At 41.6% G+C, this 21,803-nt stretch overlaps 2 protein-coding genes across 4 annotated transcripts in view; one reads left to right on the top strand and one right to left on the bottom strand.

The window, feature by feature from the left end:
- The window catches only part of acot11a (acyl-CoA thioesterase 11a), a 15,252-nt gene extending 14,348 nt beyond the window's left edge, over positions 1 to 904 (bottom strand). The window contains exon 1 of one of the 2 annotated variants that reach the window (XM_083525125.1): positions 826 to 904. The gene's annotated coding sequence lies outside the window, so the exon portion shown is untranslated. Of the gene's footprint in view, positions 116 to 825 lie in introns of those variants that run through there. The other variant, XM_083525123.1, reaches the window with a different exon arrangement.
- A 1,095-nt stretch (positions 905 to 1,999) lies between these two features.
- Positions 2,000 to 21,803, top strand: part of ssbp3a (single stranded DNA binding protein 3a) — a 29,740-nt gene continuing 9,936 nt past the window's right edge. For both annotated transcript variants that reach the window (XM_083525189.1, XM_083525188.1), the window contains exons 1-5: positions 2,000 to 2,130; positions 3,394 to 3,466; positions 3,819 to 3,880; positions 4,003 to 4,087; positions 21,428 to 21,517. In XM_083525189.1, the coding sequence (XP_083381315.1) occupies positions 2,075 to 2,130; positions 3,394 to 3,466; positions 3,819 to 3,880; positions 4,003 to 4,087; positions 21,428 to 21,517 (366 nt within the window). In that variant the 5' untranslated portion in view covers positions 2,000 to 2,074. The remainder of the gene's footprint in view (positions 2,131 to 3,393; positions 3,467 to 3,818; positions 3,881 to 4,002; positions 4,088 to 21,427; positions 21,518 to 21,803) is intronic.

Below are 21,803 nucleotides of genomic sequence, written 5' to 3'. Positions count from 1 at the left end.
CGCGCTCAACTCACCGACTATCACCTTAGAGCAGAACTTCTGAGCACCTCTGAGTCTCGCGAGACTCTGATCCGCGTTCGAGCGTGTTTACCGCGAGCCGGTGACACGCGCGAGGACACGCCCACTTTTTCTTTTTTTAAGTCTTCTTGAATGCTCTTCAAAGCGTAATGGTGAAGTGTATGGAGAAGAAAAAAAAGCGCATGTATAAATATATAAGCGCACTTTGGACCTTGTTGCCAGGTAGATGTTTATCCATCATTGAGTTTCTTTTTGAATCCTACTCTCAAGTTGACCTTTTTTTTTTTTTTGTCTTTTTTGTCCATGCATTATATATTTTTTTTTTCTATATCTATATATATTCTGCCACAAATGGTTATGGTTGTTATCCATGACTATTTGTGGCACAAAATTAAGAAGAAAGAAAAAATAATAATAATTCATGGCATCTTAGGACTTCCTTTAGGTTTACTTTTTAGTCGTTGTATTTCTATTAAAATGAATAATAATCTATATTTTTACCAAAAAAATCATTTTAATCATAACCTTAATAGAAAATACATTCCAAGGGTTGCCAGGTCATATAACTCCAGGGATGTGCACAATAATAAAGGCGCTATAATGACAATTTCGATGGAAATCCATTTCTAAAGCATGGAGCTGTCAAAACAAAAATAACTAACAAGTACTTTTATCTAATTTTAGCTAAAAACAGGACTATTTATAAAAGCTCAAAAAAAAAAAAAAAAGGACGATCACGTGGTATTACCGTGTCCGTTAAATCAGACATTTAAGGACAACTTTTCATTCAGAACATTTAATGTTTACCTGAAGCACTGTATCACGTGTGTATTCTTATCTGGTGGAGACACGAGAGAAGCGGTAAAGACTCGTCCGAAACTGGACGCCGACAATTACAAAAAATATTATATAAATTATAAAAAAATTTCTCTGTTTGGTCGTTGCTATGGTAACCGGGGAGGCAATTAGTGCGCACATTGCGGGACATTCTTAATGCGATAAACGTACATGTTGTTTGTTTGTTTTTCGGAAATCCATGCATTTTAATTTCAGGATTAGTTCCTGGTCGAAAAGAGTGTGAACAACATGGTCCCAGTTTTAATTTTTACAGTTTTAATTACAAGAATAAATCATAAAACTATTTTTTAAGTAATGTGACATAAACGTCTCCTTACAGAAAACTCACTGACTGTTGGAACGATGGAGCATTTGCGCATGCGCATTAATGTAAACGTTAAACGACCAATCAGGATATGTTTTATAGAAAGGAAACGGAGAAGAAGAAGAAAAGCAGTATAATAAGAATGGAATAATGTTGATAGCAAGAAGAGGAAGAAAGAAGGAAGCGAGATAAAAGAAGAAGAAAAGACAAAGAAGAAGAACACGTATGAGAAAGAAATAAAAAAAAAAGAAGAAAAGGAATAGAAATTGAAGTCTAATCCTGTATATGGTGAAGTGGTGATGCTTCAAATGTGAAGGCAGGTGGCACTGTGTGACAGAAAATGCTTCACACACACACACACACACACACACACACACACACACACACACACACACACACACACACACACACACACACAGAGTAAAAAAATACACACAATAGCATAAGAACTGTACTACACACATTGCACACACACATTATTATTATTGTTAATTAGAATAATAAATGACGTCATTCAAACATGTGAAAGGCCACATGTCATGGCTTTTTTTTTTACATGCAACATTTCCACATTTTTAATAATAATAATAATAATAATAATAATAATAATAATAATAATAATAATAATATCAGAAATCAGTTTTCTCGGTGTTCTGATCATAAGATCACACATTGCATTAAACTGATTATTATCTTAATTACAATTTTTTGCTGCACGACGTGTAAAATGTGTTCGTTTTTTTTGTGTGTTGTTTTTTTTTTTGCATAACAGATCGGTATCGCACGCTGATTCGTCAATCCGTTTGTCAGTCACGTGTTGGCCGGTAAGGCTCCTCCCCCCCCGCTCGCGCTCTGACTCGCAGCCGTTGCCTAGGAGCGCCGGAGAGCGCAGTCATGTTCCCCAAAGGGAAAAGCGCGGTGGCGCCGTCGGACGCTCAGGCTCGGGAAAAGTAAGCGATAAAACTCTTTCTTTTTCTCTTCTTTACTCGGGGGTGAGGAGAACAGGTCTGTGTGATCGCGGTGGGTCACTGTGACCGGCTGGTTAGAGCTTCTCAGAGTGGGAAAGTGGAGATAAACGGAGGGTCTGGTGCTGGAGGTTTGGGTAGGAGCTTCTACATGAACTCAGCTTTCTGGCCTCCTGATTACTAACGTACTACAGAGTATAGAGGAAAGTAGTACACATTCTCAACTACTGTCTACTAACTAGGAGTGTAGTGCACATATACAGCGCTTTTTACTTCTGCTCTCTCTCTCTCTCTCTCTCTCTCTCTCTCTCTCTCTCTCTCTCTCTCTCTCAAAAATATATCTCAAATATAATATCATTTGTTCTTTTAACCTGTGTACAGAATCTAAAATTATTAAAATTATAAGATTAAATAGCATAATATTGCATACATTCTTATATATAAAAGTTTTGTTTATTAAAATATATATTTTACCTGCACTTATGTACAGAATTAAAAATTATTTCAATGATTAAATTATATATTCATTTATTCAATATTCCTAATGTCAATTTTTAGGTTTAATTGATTTTATTCATTTTGTTTTAATTTATTTAACTGCTTTAAAAACAAACATATAATATATATTTATTTATTTATATAATTTTTGTTTATAAGCATATATATTTTTTGTTTGTTTTATATACATATACATATATATATATATATATATTTTTTTTTTTTATTATTAATTTTAATTTTTTTTTTATTAAAAATTATTTGTTTATGAAAATATTTTAGATTTGAATAAGCAAATAAATTATATATATATAATTTTTATTTATTTATTAAAATATATATTTTACCTGTGCCTATGTAGAGAATCTACAATTATTTCAATTATTAATTTATTAGTGTTTTTTTTATTTTTATTAAATTGTTCATTATTTGTAAGATAATTTTTTAGGTTGGAATGATGATAATTACTTGAACAAATTCAACCTGTGGCTATGTACAAAATCCACGATTATCTTTGAATGAATAATTTATTCAGGTATTCATTATTTCTATGATATTTGTCAGGTTCAAATAATGTTATTTCTTTATTTCTTTAATTTCCATCGGAAAATATGCTGACAGTTTTATTCTCCTAACATGTTTTGTTTCCTTAAAAAGAAATCGGAATTAAAATGTTTGTTGAAATGCCTATAGAAATGTCTAGCATGGTCGAGTTTTACGCCTGGTATGATGTTCGAACTCTTTTCCCAGGTTGGCATTATATGTTTACGAATACCTGTTACACATCGGAGCTCAGAAATCAGCACAGACCTTCTTATCAGAGGTAAAATAACTATTAATTCAATAAAAAATATAATTGCAATTCTAAAGAGCAGGTGTTTTATTAAAAATGTTATTAAAATGTACATTGAGTATAATCAGATGTGATTTGGAGCTGAATTATGTTGTACATTTACAGTCAGGTCTGATTATAAAAAAAAAAAAAAGATTGTGGGAGGGGCATCAACATACAGTTTGGGGGTGGGGCTTATTAGTTAATTGATTAATTGTTCGATTGATTGATTTGAGTACAAAAAGTGGTGAAAATGACAACAACCACACAGGCATCTGGAGTCACTTCAGACTTGAAACTAGGTTTGGAATGATAGTCGACTCTGGTGTCTTATTTTCTTCAGATCAGATGGGAAAAGAACATAACATTGGGGGAACCTCCAGGTTTTCTCCACTCATGGTGGTGGTACGTCAAACTCGATTCATTTCTCAGTATATATTTGTGATATATTCTATGGGTTGATTGAAATGATTAGAAGATACCATGATGTTCACTGTATTGTTATTTGCTTGTCTGTTTGTTTTTAGTGTCTTCTGGGACCTCTATTGTGCTGCGCCAGAAAGAAGGGACAACTGCGAACACTCGAGTGAAGCCAAGGCTTTCCATGACTATGTGAGTGTGAGATTAACTTCCACAAGTTCTCTGATGATTTCCTACCCAACCTTCAGAGGTTAAATCTCCACTCTGATTGGTCGGAACCTTCAGAGGGTAAATCTCCACTCTGATTGGTCAGAAGGTGTTAATTAGTCATTAATATCAGCAGCTCTGACAGTAGTGCCAGTCGTGCTTGTTAGCCGCAGCATGGATAAATCCTTCTCTAAACCGCATTTAACAACCAAAACACACTGCCGTGACACACACATGGTGTGTGTGTGTGTGTGAGTGCTGAAATCGTTTCTTTTAAAGGAAATTAAAAACAGCATGCAAACTCTGTGTGACCATCTTTTGCATACAACAACTGAAAAGAAGAAACAACACAAACAGAGTTGATTTGCATGAGAATTTAAGTACAGTGTTCCAGCTCTAATCCAGTTTTAATCCTAATTCAATACGGTTTTGATATGGCTGATACAGATTCAATGAGTCTTTAATCCAGTTTCATTATGGCTTTGATGTGGCTTTGATCAGGTTTCAATTCGGCTTTAATCTGGTTTTAAACCTGCTTCAGTATTTTTTTAAACCAGTTCTATTTCAATCCTTTATCAATATGACATTGATCATGTTTCAGTGTAGTATCAATCCTGCCTTAATCATGCCACAATATTGCTTAGATCTGGTTTCAATCCGGGTTCAATTCTGCTTTAATCCTGTTTCAATATGGCTTGGATCCGGTTTCATTCCTGTTTTATTATGTCTTCAAGCCGGTTACAGTAAAGCTTTAGTCCAATTTTAATCTGGTTTCAATCCTGCTTTAATTCTGCTTCAATCCAGTTTTAATCCTGCTTTAATATGACTTTCAATCTTCAATCTATTTTCTATTCTGCTTTAATCTTGTTTTACAACATGGCTTGGATCCAGTTTAATGACGGCTTCAATCCGGTTTCAGATTAGTTTCAATTCTGATTTAATCCTGTTGCAATATGGCTTGGATCTAGTTTCAGTCCTGCTTCAATATAACTTTAGTCCAGTTTCGATCTGGAAAACTGGAGATGCATTAAATTCCACATTTAAGTGCACGGCTTTATAATTACACTTTCACCAGGATTGAAATGAACTGAAACGACAACACACAAGACACATTTAGAGAATAACATGAAGGCGGAGACGGGAGCAAAACCCAAAATCAGTTATAAATACGTAATTCCTCAGTAAACGCTGGGAGGATTTGGATGAAGCAGAGCAAGTTCATGTGATGGTAGAGCAGAGGTTTGACAGATACGCAGCAGCTGACTTTCTATCAGGGTGTATAAGTGTGTATTAAGCAGCATACAGAATTAAAACATGTTTTAGGAGTGTGTGTATCAGGAATGTACGTATTTTTTCATGAGTGTATGTGTTTCAGGAGTGTGTACGTGTTTCAGGAGTGTGTGTGGGGTTTAGGAGTATGTACGTGTTTTAGGAGTGTGTACGTGTTTTAGGAGTGTGTGCGTGTTTCGGGAGTGTGTGCGTGTTTCGGGAGTGTGTGCGTGTTTCGAGAGTGTGTGCGTGTTTCGGGAGTGTGTGCGTGTTTCGGAAATGTGTGTTTCGGGAGTGTGTGCGTGTTTCGGGAGTGTGTGCGTGTTTCAGGAGTGTGTGTACGTGTTTCAGGAGTGTGTACGTGTTTCAGGAGTGTGTGTACGTGTTTCAGGAGTGTGTGCGTGTTTCAGAACTGCGTGTACGTGTTTTAGGAGTGTGTACATGTGTTTCAGGAGTGTGTGTGTGTGTGTGTTTTTCAGGAGTGAGTATGTGTTTCAGGAGTGTGTGTGTGTGTGTGTGTGTGTGTGTGTGTGTGTGTGTGTGTGTGTGTGTGTGTTCAGGAGTGTGTGTGTGCGTGTGTGTGTGTTCAGGAGTGTGTGTGTGTGTGTGTGTGTGTGTGTGTGTGTGTGTGTGTGTGTGTGTGTGTGTGTGTTTCAGGATTTTGTGTGTGTGTGTGTGTGTTTCAGGAGTGTGTGTGTGTGTGTTTCAGGAGTGTTTGTGTGTGTGTGTGTGTGTGTGTGTTTCAGGAGTGTGTGTGTGTGTTTCAGGAGTGTTTGTGTGTGTTTTAGGAGTGTGTACGTGTTTCAGGAGTGTGTGTGTGTGTGTGTGTGTTTCAGGAGTGTGTGTGTGTGTGTGTGTGTGTGTTTCAGGAGTGTGTGTGTGTGTTTCAGGAGTGTTTGTGTGTGTTTTAGGAGTGTGTACGTGTTTCAGGAGTGTGTGTGTGTGTGTGTGTTTCAGGAGTGTTTATGTGTTTCAGGAGTGTGTGTGTGTTTCAGGAGTGTGTGTGTGTGTGTGTGTGTGTGTGTGTGTGTGTGTGTGTGTGTGTGTGTGTTTTAGGAGTATGTGTGTGTGTGTGTGTGTGTTAAAGGAGTGTGTACGTGTTTCAGGAGTGTGTGTGTGTGTGTGTGTGTGTGTGTGTGTGTGTGTTTCAGGAGTGTGTGTGTGTGTGTGTTTCAGGAGTGTGTGTGTGTGGGAGTGTGTGTGTGTGTGTGTGTGTGTGTGTGTGTGTGTGTGTGTGTGTGTGTTTCAGGAGTGTGTGTGTGTGTGTGTGTGTGTGTGTGTGTTTGTGTGTGTGTGTTCAGGAGTGTGTGTGTGTGTGTGTGTGTGTGTGTGTGTTCAGGAGTGTGTGTGTGTGTGTGTGTTTGTGTGTGTTCAGGAGTGTGTGTGTGTGTGTGTGTGTGTGTGTGTGTGTGTGTGTGTGTGTTCAGGAGTGTGTGTGTGTGTGTGTGTGTGTGTTTGTGTGTGTTCAGGAGTGTGTGTGTGTGTGTGTGTGTGTGTTCAGGAGTGTGTGTGTGTGTGTGTGTGTGTGTGTGTGTGTGTGTGTGTGTTTGTGTGTGTGTTCAGGAGTGTGTGTGTGTGTGTGTGTGTGTGTGTGTGTGTGTTCAGGAGTGTGTGTGTGTGTGTGTGTGTGTGTGTGTGTGTGTGTGTGTGTGTGTGTGTGTGTGTGTGTGTGTGTGTTCAGGAGTGTGTGTGTGTGTGTGTGTGTGTGTGTGTGTGTGTGTTCAGGAGTGTGTGTGTGTGTGTGTGTGTGTGTGTGTGTGTGTGTGTGTGTGTGTGTGTGTGTTCAGGAGTGTGTGTGTGTGTGTTCAGGAGTGTGTGTGTGTGTGTGTGTGTGTGTGTGTGTGTGTGTGTGTGTGTGTGTGTTTTAGGAGTGTAAGTACAGTAATATAAGTACAGAAAATATTTTTTGATCCACTCAGGCTACAGAACATCACTATTCTTCATTTCTTTTATTTTCTTTGTATCAGACAGGGTTCTCCTATCGGCAACAACATAGAAATCAAATGTAAATGGCTGAATAGACGAATGCAGAAATAAACATTGACTTTAATCTGACTTTTTCTGCAGTTTCAAATGTCTTTCTTTCTTTTTTTCTTTCTTTCCTTCTTTCTTTCTTTCTTTCTTTCTTACTTCTTTGCATTTCTACTTTATTAATTGTGAATTCTTATATTTTCTTATTTCTTTGTTTACATACTTTACTTAAGTCATGATTAGTCCGGCGTATTCTCCAGGTTCCTGCAAACAAACTCGTTTCTCTGTTAAAGTTAACTGCGTTTTTATTTCCCCACAGTTTCGATATTTCACATTTTCTGAAACCTTTACGCTCAGAAACGCGAATAACTTTAGTGCATCGAGTCACAGCGGAATAAAACCATCCTACAACGCGTAAAGCCTTGCGAAGGAGCTGTTGCCATGGAAACGATAGCGTATCAGAGCGAGCGCGTCCGGATGCTGTGAGATATATGTTGCTGTTGTGGAGGAAAATTAATCCACACCTTCTGGCCAATCAGAATCCAGACAGAAAGAGAGAGAGAGAGAGAGAGAGAGAGAGAGAGAGAGATCTTTCCTGGAATGAAACCCTGTGTGAGAAGGCAATGGAGGCACCTTGGCGTCTCAGTAGCATTATTTAATAAAGTCGGTGATTATTTTTTTTTTTTTCAGGCTGCCGTGGCCCTTTAAGCCAGAAATAGCTGTTGGAGTGTTGGATGGGGAATCGCGTGGGGGAGGGGAACCGCAAGGCCTGATAATGGCGAGGTTAGCTCGAGCGTTTTAGCTTTTTAACCCTGACGCAGCAGGAAAGGAGGGGCATCGAGACCCCCTGCTACAGCCTCGTCTCATTTCCAGCAGTAAACTCGGGTGCAGGGATCAGACGCCTAAAGCACTACGGGGGGGCATTTTATTGGCTACTTATTTAAATAGTTCATTCACACCTTTAATAGAAAGACCGACTGTTCAATGCCCGCGTGCTTGTTGTGCTTCCCTTCAGCGTCCACATCATCAGCTATTGTCCGGCGAATGTTTCAGGTCCCGGATAACGCCAGGCCGTGTGTGTGTGTGTGTGTTCGAGGTCTGTGTAAACACGCGTCAACAGCGACGATCGATCAAAGTTGTGCGTTCGTGGACACACAGGAAGTCCGCGTGTGAGGTCTCGATGCATCACACTATTTTTATCTGTGTTTGTGAGGTGACATCAGAGATACACCACTGATATGAGAGGCTTAACCCTTAACGAGCTTCTGTTTGTGTGTGTGTGTGTGTTTGGGGGGGGTGTATTTGTCTGTCCTGCTGTGTGTGCATCTATCTCTCTTTCTCTCTGAGACAATACGCTTCATTTAATCAGGGGGATGGTGCCGATAAAGACGCACACGGTGTGTGTAGGAGAAGCAGCACAATCACAACGTGCATATCTGAAGAGCAACGTATCGAACAGGAAGGAAAATGAAGCAGTGATCTGTAGATATTTTACCATTTTGTAGATTTATACTATGTGAGTTTTTATGATGTTGTACGAAAAACACAACAAGGGTTTCATACAAGGTTCTGAGTAAAAAGATACTTGCTGCTCGCTGTTTCTTTGGTCATTTATGACGTGTCCGGTATTTTTTTGGGCGTGTACCAACTGTCGCTGGGGTTAATTGTGGGCGTGTATCAACAGTTAGTGTTGTAAATTGTGGGCGTGTATGAACTGTTTCTGCGGTTAATTGTGGGCGTGTACTACCGAGCGAATTATCACGTTCCTTTCAGGCTTTACTTTTCTTTTTAATATACATACACTATACAGACATTAGTTCTGGGAGGCCACAATGTCATGTTAATCTGTAGTCTATGTGACTCTCAGGACACGCCTACGCAGTGTTGCGATGCGTCATATTCACGTAGCAGCGGCGGTGCCGAGAGAACGCTCAGTTCGGTGATCGGTCACTTTCTAAACAATAAAAGTCAATGAATCAGTCGTTTGTTTTTTTTACCGACGCAAATACGTTCGGAACAAATCACTCAGTAAAAGCGCCGCAACCCATCGTTAACTTTTATACCGTAAATCTTTCCGTCCCTGACATAATATATATATTTTATTAGATATCTTTCGAGCCACTCGTCTGAATCTGTGGCTCCATTTGACGAACGAAACACATCGCATCACAATTCCTTCTCCTTCCGTGTCCATACGGGTTTAATCGGGGCTCTCCGGGTTTCCTCCCACCTCTCAAACAAACATACGTGTGGAATAATACATCTAAAAAACGGTTTCGGTTCATTTGTTCGGAACAACAGAAATACGAGCGAGTCTGGGAAAGAGAAAAAAGAGGTGTAGCGCGTGTAAACAGGAACGTCTCCGAAAGCCAGAGTCGGGTCTCATAGGTTGTGCGCAGGTTCGCTCTGGTCTGCCAGTAGAGCCTGGGGATTAGTGAGGGAATGGAGAGAAGAGGAAGGAAGTGAGTCGAGAGAGAGAGAGAGAGAGAGAGAGAGAGAAAGTGAGAGAGAGTGTTACTGGAGGGCAGAGAGCAGAAGAGAGGACGATGGGGGAAGGGTTGCTCAGACGAGCACTTTTCTCTCGCTCTTTTTTTTTCACGCTGCGAATAAACAAAACAATACGCAACGTGATGTGCTGCTTCTTTTTGAAACGCAAGATCAGGGAAGTGCATGTACATGTTTGGGGCGCTGTGTGTGTGTGTGTGTGTGTGTGTGTGTGTGTGTGTGTGTGTGTGTGTGTGTGTGTGTGTGTGTGAAGGGTTGGGTTAATTATCTCACTCGCTGATAAGGGCACTCTTGGCTCGACATGCCAATTGTGTGACTGCGCAGTCAGTCGTCTGTGCCTTACTCTTAAGTATTTCAGGAATTTTCTTCACTCTTTTCTTTTCTCTCTCTCTCTCTCTCTCTCTCTCTCTCTTTAAATGAACAGCTCGACTGTTGTTTTCCAGGCCGAGGTGGAGGTAGAGGTGGGGGGGGTGTTTGTGTACGTGTGTACGTGAGCGACGGAGGGAAAGAGTGTGGGGGGGTTAGAGAGAGAGAGAGCGAGAGAAAGATAAAGTGAGAGAGAGAGAGAGACAGAGAGAGAGAGAGAGAGAGAGAGAGAGAGAGGAGTCTGTAGGGGGTTGGAATGCTGTACTGCACTCCCGAGGCCAGGCCGAAGATTAGAGAGCCGACGATTTGCCCAAATTCCTCATGATATTGTGGATCTTCGGGTGGAAACGTCTGGACCATCATTCTGTCCTTCCAGAGCGTCTTCATGACGGATTAGTTCAGTTTATATTCTGTGATTTAAAGCCCACTGTTGTTTTCCTGGTTCCAGTTCCGGCTGTTTCTCAGGTACCAGGACGTTAAAAGGGTTAATAGGAGGTGATCAGGAACAAGTTGTTATAACAGCATTCCAAATGAGAAGTGTTCAGGTTCGATCCGGACTCTGAACTCGAGGTCACTCTCTAACCATCCCATGAGCTACAGACAAAAGAATTTCATCCCCCATTGTCTCACCTGAGTGTGATATGGTTGCTGTGGTAACGCGGTAATTCTGGGATGTGCTCTGTGTGCTCTGTGTTGGAAGTGTGTGCTGTATGTGTGAGAGCATGCTCCTGTAAAAGCACTGGACTGGATTAGACTGGATTGGTCTGGTTTCTGAACTGTGAACTGGTTTTCTGGCTGAATTAAACTAGATTTTTCTGGAATGGTTTCAGGACTGGACAGTCTTCTGGAATTATTTTAGGACTGGACAGTTTTCTGGACTGGTTCTGAGACTAGACTCATCTGGACAAGTTTCAGGACTGGACTGGTTTTGGTACTAGACTAATCTAGACAAGTTTCAAGACTGAATTCATCTGGACTGGTTTCAGGACTGGATTCATCTGGACTGGTTTCAGGACTGGACTGTCTTCTGTAATAATTTCAAAATGAGGTAATCTGGACTGGTTTCAGGACTGGATTAATTGGAACAAAGTTTCAGGACTATACTGTCTATGGAATGGTTTTATCACTGGACGAATCTAGACTGGTTTTAGAACTGGATTGTTTTAGACTGGTTTCAGAATTGGACTGTTTTCTGGAATGGTTTTACGGCTGGACTAATCTAGACTGGTTTTAGGATTGAATTAATCTGGACTGGTTTCAGGACTGGATTGTCTTCTGGAATGGTTTTAAGGCTGGACTTATCTAGACTGGTTTCAGAACTGGATTGATCTAGACTGATTTCAGGACTGAATTAAGTTTTAGGAGTAGAGTGATCTGGCTTCTGGACCAGACTGGACTGGTTTAGTTTTTAAACTGGATTGGATTGGAATGAACTGGTTCTGAAGTAATTTGTATTGGTTTCTGGAGTGGTCTGGTTTCCAAAGTAGTTTGGTTTGGTTTTTGGCTTGAACTGGTTTCTTTTGTACTGGGTTTTGTACAGATTTGTTGGTCTGGACTGGACTTGGACCTATTTTTGATTTTGCTTTCTTATTTGAAAAACAACAAGCTACCATGTAACAGATTTCAACTCATGTCTTTTGGATAAGTTTGATATCATCAACTTCCAAAGTGTCAAAATTTTTTTAGAGAAGCGTTCCGTGTATAGACGACTACGCCGTGTAATCCTGACAACAGTCTGCACATTGAATATGTCAGGGACTATAGGGAAGAAGAAAAAAATGCAGACCACGAGCCGGGCTTGGCAAAAATAAATAAATAAATAAATAAATAAATCAGCTGACATCAGCAACTCCAGCGATGTCCATCACTTGGTAGATGGACACATTCTAGTGGAGATTTCCTCATAGCAGTATGGAGAGATTCTAATAAATATTTTAGCATGGTTCTCTGTAACGATGATCAAACCAGATTTACAAAGTTATATGTGTGAGATAACGAGATGATGAAGAGTACCATTGAAGAAATGAATGCGATGTAAGCTCTGCCTCCTCTCAGTTTTCATTGGTTAGTTCAGTGTTAACTGTCAATCATTTTTCTTCCCTAAAGCTATTCAATAATCCATTTCCTGTTCACGTCATCGTATCCACAAAAACGGTAAAAGGTTAGTCGTCCCGCGACCTCTGCGTCTCAGCCGCTCGGCTCGAGGACCCTCGTTTTGCATTTTGCGGTTTAATTGCCGCTAATGGCGCTTTTATCAGGAAGGTCAGTTGGAAGGGCGGGTGAGCACACGCACAGCCTCCGCTCCCTCACGAGCTAATCGCTAGGGCCACTCGGGCCATCGTCAAACCCTTAAGAGTCTCCTCTTCATACACACAAGAGTTTCTGAAAATAGAAAATTCCATTCAGATGCATGTCCTGAACCTCATTTCATTTTGAATTATTTATGGGGAATGAGCAACACGCGAACGCAAAGCATCGACAGATCGAGCACGCTCGGAAATGACGTGGGAGAACGTGACATTTTCACGAGTGTTCACAGGTGGATCATTTACAACGAGGGGTTTACGGTTCGGTACGTACGTGAAGTCATGCTTCAATTCAGTTTCGGTCCATTTGAAAAAATTCTGAAGTAAACTTTTTATTATTATTAACTCAGTTTACTCTTATTAACATTTGTGGGCATCAACAGTTTACATTTTTAAAACTATTTCAAATAAAATGATAAAAACATTTAAAATAATATTTATATTATATTTTATACAAAATTTTATATATATAAAAATAAATCAATCAAATTAATGCACTTTTTTATTATATTGATAAAATTTAGTAATCGGTTAAATTGGCACAAATTAAATGTATTAAATTTATTGAAATAAATGGAAACATTTTTACATTTGTTAGACCCCATTTGGGTCATACAGAACGCGCTACAAATCGTATTTCCAGTATGGAGTGAGGAGCCACAGTGACACTGTACTAAGTCTAGTTTTTTTATACCTCTGGTATTTTTGTGTATGTTTTCAGTAATAATAATAATAATAATAATAATAATAATAATAATAATAAACAAAATAGTGACACTGCAAGGCGGAGACTAAACAAACTTGCGGTCTGGTGAAAAGGATTGCGTTCTGCGCACACATGCGACAAACCGAAATCCTTGCACGAACATTTCCGGTATGAATACGTGTACCGTTACACCCTCACGTCACTTTAAGGTGCGGTGAAAGACAGCGTGACATCTCCAGGCTTTAGGACCTGAAAATGAAATGTTTTTTAATTTCCTGGATTCTGGAGCATCACGGGAGCTTCTCCATCAGACGCTTTCCTCCTTCAGATACGGAGGGGCACGTTTCTCACGAACACACATGAGATGAGTCACGGTTCTGAAGAAGCGAAAACCCGAGATGACGGACAGCCCTTTCAGCTGGAGGGATAGAGAGATGGAGAGAGAGAGAGAGAGAGAGAAGGAGGGATGAGATGAGATGGAGTGCTGAGGAAATAGCAGGGCAAGCCAGCGGAGGAGGCAGCAGATGGAGAGAAAGCTTCTTGTTTGAAGTTTTTTTTTTCCCCTCCCTCTCTCGCTCTGTTTCTCTCTCCCTCGCTCTCTCTATCCCTCGCTCTGCTCCTCCTTCGTCTCTCAGGACCAGCTGTCAGGAGCCATTACGCTTACAGCAGATCACTTTACAGCAAAACAATGGAATAATCGAACTGTTGACACTAATGCTTTTCAGGTTCTTGTTCACCAATCTGTTCCATGATTGGAGTGGCGTATGTTTGTGTATGTGTGTGTGTGTGTGTGTGTGTGTGACTGTGTTTGAAACTACACCAAAGTGTCAATCCTCAGTATGTGTCGACATCAACACTACTCCAACAACAGGCTCATTATCAGCCCCGTTATTATAGTCGCCGATCTCAATGATGCTCTTCAGTTCTGTTCTAAAGCGCAGGACTTGTCAGGTCCTGACCCCTGACCCCGGGACCACCTGACCTCTTGACCTTCACTCACACTTCCCTTTTATACGACTCTCAGATTTCCATCTCTGGCCGCTCTTTCCTGTCAATCATTAACGAAACGCCACAAAAACTCCTTCAGCCTCGTCTGTTTTAAAAGCTTGAAAGCAAGAGGGACCACACAGAGACCTGTTTTTATAGCACACACACACACACACACACACACACACACACACACACACACACACACACACACAGTTTGTCAATTGTATTCAAGCTACTTTATTGGCTTGACAAACAGCTGCAAATTTGTATTGGCCAAACACACACACACACACACACACACACACACCGTTCTATTCCATCTCTGGCTCTTTCACTCACATTTCCACCTTATTATCTCTCTGTCCAGCAACTCAACTCATACACCCCCTCTCATCCCTCCATCTTTTTTTTTTTTTATCTCTTTCTCATCTTACTCTTTCCATGTGTCCATCACTCTCTCATGCTTTACCCCCCGGACTTTCATCCTCGCCTGATGCCACACATCATGGAGACGGCGTCAGGAGCCGGACTTTGTTACCAGGCAGATGGCACTCATCCGCAAGCTCCATGGAGATGGACGAGTGTTATCCCTCACTCCACTTTTGGCACCCCCCCCCCTCCCCCCACCATGTGCAAAGTAAACGTGTAAATAAGCAAACCAATAACACCTGTCCCCTGAGGGAGAGACGGTGGAGACACAGCAGGCCTATTCTGGCTGCTAAATGAGAGCTCTCTCAGTAAAGCTCGCGCTCGGAGTCATCAGCAGAAACGATACAGAGAGCCTTAACGACACAACGGGGTGCACTTTGTTTTGTTTTTTTCTTTTTCCACGCCATGTTTCAAGACCCGCTGAAGCTCGGTCGTCAATTTACATTGCTCTGTTGTTTAGGAATCAGTCCTCAGGAGACGCGTACAGGAGACACAGGTGTTTCAGTGCGACAGGATATACAGTAATGTAATGTTGTGCAGACGGGAAAGAAAGCAGGAGGCCACGTCTACTTTACTGTCACCGATGGACAGAAAGGTCACGCCTCCTTTAGGAAGACTGAAGGACACAGAAGCCATGATCTAGGGTTGTCATGCCGTCTTTATTGTGACAGAGGGACATGTATACCATGCCTCTTTTAGTAAGAGCCACACCTTCAGTTCTGTGATTGAGCCACGGCTCCTTTTAGTGAGACTGATGGACACAGGCCACACCTTCAATATTGTGATAGAGGTATAGGTAGGCCACGCCCACTTTTTTGTGAGACTGCTGGATACATGCCTTTAGTACTGTGGGAGAGGGAAAGAAAGGCCACACCCCCCTTAGTGAGATTGATGAACACATAGGACACACCTTCAGTACTGTAATGGAGGGACAAATAGGCCATACCTCCCTTAGTAAGACTGATGGACATGTAGGCTATGCCTCCTTTTTAATAACTGATGAAGAACACACACATTCGAGAAAGAGGCCACACCTCTTTTACTGTGACAAATAGATCAAAAGGCTACATCTCCTAAATTGTCACTGATGGACACAGAGGCCACACCCCCTTTTGTGTGACTGATGCCCATGCCTCCATCACCAAGACAATGTCTTAGGTTTGTTCTGTGCGACTGATGGTCTTAAAGGCCACGCCTTCTTGTGTGTGACCAATGGGCACAGAGCCCATGACCCTTTGGTGTCACATGCTTCGCCTCCTCTATTATAAGTTTCTTTATTATCACACTTTTTTCCGCTCCCACATAATTCTGTACTCCAGCGTACACCTGCCCAGAAACATGGATGAAATGAATATATTTTGTCGCTCGCATCAGGCGCATAGTTTTGTATTTGCGTTGTTTCTTTTTTTGAGGCCAGAGTTCGTACACAATCCTCATTTAATCACTTCTGTAGGTGAAGTGGGCTTTGCTCTCAGTGTCTCCAGCAGCATTCACCGTCTGCAGCTGGATCTCATCAGGACGTAGGCAGATGAGCGTCCAGCTCTCTTTCTTTATATATCTCTGGCATTCTTCATTTCCTTCTCTCCGTCTCTCTCTGTCTGTCTCGTCTGTCCTCAGTGCCTACTTTCTGCCCCATTTCCATTTCCTGACCTCAAAACTTGCAACATGTATTTCACTTTATTTGAAACCTCTCTAATGCCACAGGAACACGTACGAGAGCATCAGTAACGCAAAAGAGTCAGGCAGATAAAACAGGACCTTTCGGCCAGCAGTAAGACCAGAGACGTCTCATTTGAGCTGGTAAACCATAGACCATGGGCACGGCCCGAGCAGGAAGCGGAGACGGCCTGCCATGTTTAGACTGGTGGTGCCGAGTGGCCCTGGGCAACAAGCTCGCTCTTCCTCACTCCATAGGGGTTTGTGATGGTCTGATAAGAGTGATTGATTCAGGAAGCAAGAGAGAGAGTGTCGTGTTTTTTCCCCTCCCAAGAAGGGTGGAGGCTTTCTTCTCCTGCTGTTTCTCTCAGAGACTTTACAAGCTGATAACACCAGACTTCTGTTTTGCGTGAGACGGAGGTTCTCCGGGGGGGTTTTGTGAGGAGACGCTCTGTATTCTCATGCAGATACAACGCTTCATCTCACTCGCCTTTTCTTTTTTTTTTTTTTTATTCAAATGTAGAACAAATTTATAAAAAGGAAGTGAGATAAGAAGCCTTCGTGACACGCTCCCCCGTCTCGTTTAAAGGCGTCGAAATGAGTTTCTTTTTGCCATCAGCGATAATCGTGTAACTGTTACTATGGTAATAAACATTCGTGAGGAGTCTCCATTTTCAGTGGTAAAATTATTTTTATTTTTTTGTGGTTTTTGAAGGCGTACAATTTGTAGTTTCTGTGTCTTATTCATTTCAAGAAAGAAAGCTGGTGTAACTTACTGTCGAATAAGAGGAATAAAACACCTCAGAGCTCCACTTTATCACTTCGTTCTATCACTGATTATTTTATTACACAGCACAATGCAGTGTGTTTTATTCTCTACTTAAGTGATCCACAGGAAAAAAAAGGATAATGTAGGCTTTAGGAAGAAGGGAAAAAAGTGTTGATGCATTAAGGTGTGTAAAGAACATCGCATCACATCCTGGCACTTTGTATGGGAAATAAACGAACTAAAATTCCTTTACAGTCAATAGTGGGGTTTTTTTTACATGCAAACAGAAGGTCGCTGAAGAGTTGTTCTGATTGTTAAGCAGATGTTCCTCCTTATTTAGGAAGATGTTTGCCTACAGATGGATTGAGCGTAGTCAGCCTCGGGTCATTCCCCCAAACCTGCAGTCCTCCAAGATGTCCTTTTCTTATGAAAATAGCCGTTCAGTCCTCCTCCTGCTTTTTAACTTCTCCCAGCAGGTCATTAGTGTATATCAGGGAACCCAAACTGATCATCTTCTCATCCTCGCTCTTGTCCAACATGGTCCTCACTGTCTTTATGCTCCTTACTTTCCTCACTGCATTCACTTTTCTCTTGGTCCTCCCTTTCCTCGCAGTCCTCATGGTCCTCACTTTCCTCACTGTCATCATGGTCCTTACAGTCCTCACTATCCTCCCTTTCCTCACAGTCCTCATGGTCCTCACTTTCCTCACTGTCATCATGGTCCTTACAGTCCGTATTCAAACACTTACAGCTCCCAAACAGTTCAGTGTGATGTTGTGTTCTGTATCCTCGCAGCATTTAAGGGGTTTATCCGGCTGACTGTTGACTTGTTCAGCCCACTTTTCCAGACCAAACTAATCTCACTCTGATTCTCTTGTTTATGCCACTCTGACACAAAGACGATTAAACACTGGCCTCAAAAACGTGTCCATCTGCCCTCATTCAACACCATGGGAGGATTAAACTTCACTAAACGAGTGTTTAGAGATGTTATTCTTTATCTGTTTTTTCTTCATCTACAAACAGCAACATCTTGTACTTAAGAAGGTGTTTGTGAGGTCACTTTTACCCCCCCCCCCCCCTGCAGGAAGTAGTACTTAACTATAAATAAATCAGAAGTATTAGGACACCTGACCTTTCCACCCACATGTGGTTCTTCTCCAAACTGTTACCACAAAGTTGGAGGCAAACATCCAATATAGACAGAATTGTATATTTGGATGCTAAAGCATGAAATCTTTGCCTTCACTTGAACTAGAAGACAAAAACCTGTTCCAGCATGACAATGCCCCTGTGCACAAAGCCAGAAAATCTCAATGAAGACATCCTTTCCATAGGTTGAAAGTGTGTGGGAGATCTCCTGCTATAGCACTCTGACCCTGAACCCTATAGGACAATGAATAAATATGAATGCTGAATGCACCCCAGGCCTCCTCGCTTCATCACCTACATCAGTACCTGACTTTACTAACACACTTGAAATCTCACACAATCTCCACAACAGCTAGTGGAACATCTTCCTAGAAGAGAGGAGGTAATCATAACAGGAAATGGGGACAAAATGTGGAATGGGATCTTTAGAAAGCACATAACCAAGCTAATGGTCAGGTGTCCACAAACCTTGCCATGTAATGTATTTATCTGAAGCTTGTGGCTCGCATTGTATCAAAACCGTTGTATCTCATCTAAAGGCTCAAAACATTTAACTCCGCCCTCAAGTCTGAAGCCATGCCTCTGAAATATAAAACCTGGCAGAGTGACAACAGTAAGCTTCCTTGACTTGTTAGCTTCATAGATTTTCTCTGTGTATCACCCTCAGTCTTCCGATAAGAGGCAGCTCTAACGAGATGAAGCTCTTACAGGGATTTGAGTTGAAGATGCTGCTCTACCTGCTATAAGCCCCTCAAATCCTGACCTTTGTTCTAATCAGATTTTATACCCGGGGTGCTGGATTGAGCTCGACCTTGAGCCAGCATGGGAGATTAAAACTCTCGGATGCACCAAATAACCTCCTGAGACCTGCTTTGTTTTCTTCTTATAAACAGAACCGGAGCATAGCATCAGTTTTGAATGTACTTGCCACACATGTATGATTATATGCACCGTAAATTACCGCATTGTTCCTTTAAGACACGCCCACAGACCTCTAAAAAAAAAACTCACTGAGAACACAACAAAATTACAACTTTTCGACAAAACGTATTCGGTATAAGCGTGAAAAAGATCTTCCAATAACGTAGCTCAGCCAATGCAGTGAATCAGCTGCAATGCGCTTTCAGTTTTTAATACGGAATAATAATGAATTTAATAACAGGGTTTATTAAAATGCTATTTAATTTGTTTTATCGCTGTATACAAGTGATGGTAAGATTCACCAATCGGCATAAAAGTTAACGATGTGATCCATCGGTTTAAAAAGGTGCATCGGATACAAGGCATTCGTAAAAACCATATTTGCGTCGGTAAAAATCTATTTATTTATATATCATTATGAGAAGATGCGCTTGTTGTTGACTGATTTCTCCTCGTCTGTCGAGCGCGTTCTCTCAACACCGCCGCTGCTACGTGAATACGACGCATCGCAACACTGCGGTAGGCCGAGGCGTGTAGTGACAAACACATAGAATACAGATTAACATGGCAGAGGTAGAGCTGTAACTTCCTGCAGACACAACAGGAAAAGGACGTCTGGGTTGATTTCATGTGTTAGAAGTCAGAAGGCACTTATGCAAATTGATGATTTGTTGTTTGTCTGAGCAAAAGAAACAAAAGTGAACTCTGTGTGTACCATATTGAATTGCATTACATCATATTTTTTTCATTAAATCGTATCGATTTGGATCGAATGGAAATCGGATCGGATCGTAATTAGGGGGGAATCGTATCACATTCATAGCTGCTTCAATTGTATCTTTACTGTATCGTATCATTGGCTACGCATCGAGATGCGAATCTCATCAGCCTCAGGTCCTGAGATGCACATCCCTAATGTATATTTTAAAAAAACAGTATAAATCATGAAACGTTTACAGTTTGGAGTCGATCGATGGAGGTTAATTTTAGTGATTCTTCTTATATGGCAGCAAAAAACCATCGTCTCTTCGTATACATTTTATTGGTATTAAATCGGATACATTTTTCCGTATCCAGAACTCGAGATAATAAGAGAGGTGTTTTGAGTGTAAAGAAACAAAAAACAAAAAACAGATCTGTAGCTGTGCATCCTCACAGAATAATGTGCACGGAGTAAGTGGAACACAAAAACACACACATGCCACATACACACACACCCAGACGCAATCGGAGCACCGAGGGATTTCTGCGCTGACGTTAAAGTGCTTTGTTAGATCCACAGGGATGATAAGAAAAGAAGCCGTGAGCAGCTCCGGATCTTCTCCTGCACGACTCAGACGCTCTCTACTGTACTCCTGCTCTTTCTGTTGTTTCTGATGGTGGCGTGTTGCAACACAATATCAAATATAATTCAAAAAACTAAAGTAAAGCACAGGACCGGCGGACTTTAGAGCCGACGCAAAGCTTCTTCAATTCCACGGCAGACACTTTAATAGAATCATAAAGCGATCATGGGGCGTCTGAAACGCTGACCTTGCAAGAAAACATCCAGCTCCGTCAGAAAAGCCGCCCGTAATCCTAAGCGACGTTCACCGTAATTGACTTTGATTGATTAGACTCCCGACTTGTCTAAAAAAATCTCAGCTCGTTAAGAAGACGAGAGATCTCGGATGAGGCACATTTCCGCTATTGATTTTGCTGACGCTTCCATTTTTACCGCGCGCAGAATATTCAGACAACAAGAGGGGTTGAAAAAACAAGCCAACGACGTCATGCCGTACCGCATCCCTCTTATACGTGAGGGAACTCAACGGGAGACCAGACCAGTGGTCACAATAGAAGACGTAGTAACGCACGTGGTCAGAAAAACACCAGTCGCACGGCTCCTGATGTAGACAGGATGACGATTTCTTTCGGCACACTGACTTACGAAGGTCGGTGCTCCATGCGACTGCGCGTGCAGCCTTGTGCTGCCATCTGTTGGCATGTTGCATAAACTAGTCTCAAAACTTTTTTACTCGATACAGTTAAGACACATCAAACAATTAACAACAACAACTTATAAACACAACACAACAAATCAGAAGTATGTATACGTCATCACTGATATTCCCGCCTAAAAAGACACGTTTTGAAAATAGGGTCAAAGAATAATAATAATAATACATTTAATAATCCTGACGTGTCTACGAAAAAAAAAAGGCGCGGACATTTCCAAAACGTCGATGTATCACGTTTGCTCACGGTGTAAAACAGTATTTTTAAAGTCCGCCGTCTCTCCACAGAGTGCAGCAGCAGCTCCGAGCCCTGTCCTGGGCAACCTGCCACCCGGAGATGGCATGCCAGGAGGCCCGATGCCCCCCGGATTCTTCCAGGTAAGCTTTTGTCCTGCACCTTTAATAACCGGCGTCCATCAGCCTCCCGTTTCAGCGAGAGTACAGCAGGCTATCATCAATACCTCCCCTCCCTTCTGGATCCTCCTAAACACACACATATGCACACACACGTGCCATCCGTTTCCAGCCGACACACACACACACACACACACACACACACACACACACACAGAGGGGCCATTATTGCCTCCGCCTCTGGTTATCCGCCAAGCCCCCGGCGTCCTCCGGGAGTCAGTTTGATTACGACCATTAGGCGCTAATGGCA

Source organism: Silurus aristotelis (genome assembly GCF_946808225.1).
Source record: "Silurus aristotelis genome assembly, chromosome: 22".
NCBI classification, from domain to species: Eukaryota; Metazoa; Chordata; class Actinopteri; order Siluriformes; family Siluridae; genus Silurus; species Silurus aristotelis.
Note: the sequence above shows the minus strand (reverse complement) of the source record. Positions and strands in the feature narration are given on the sequence as shown.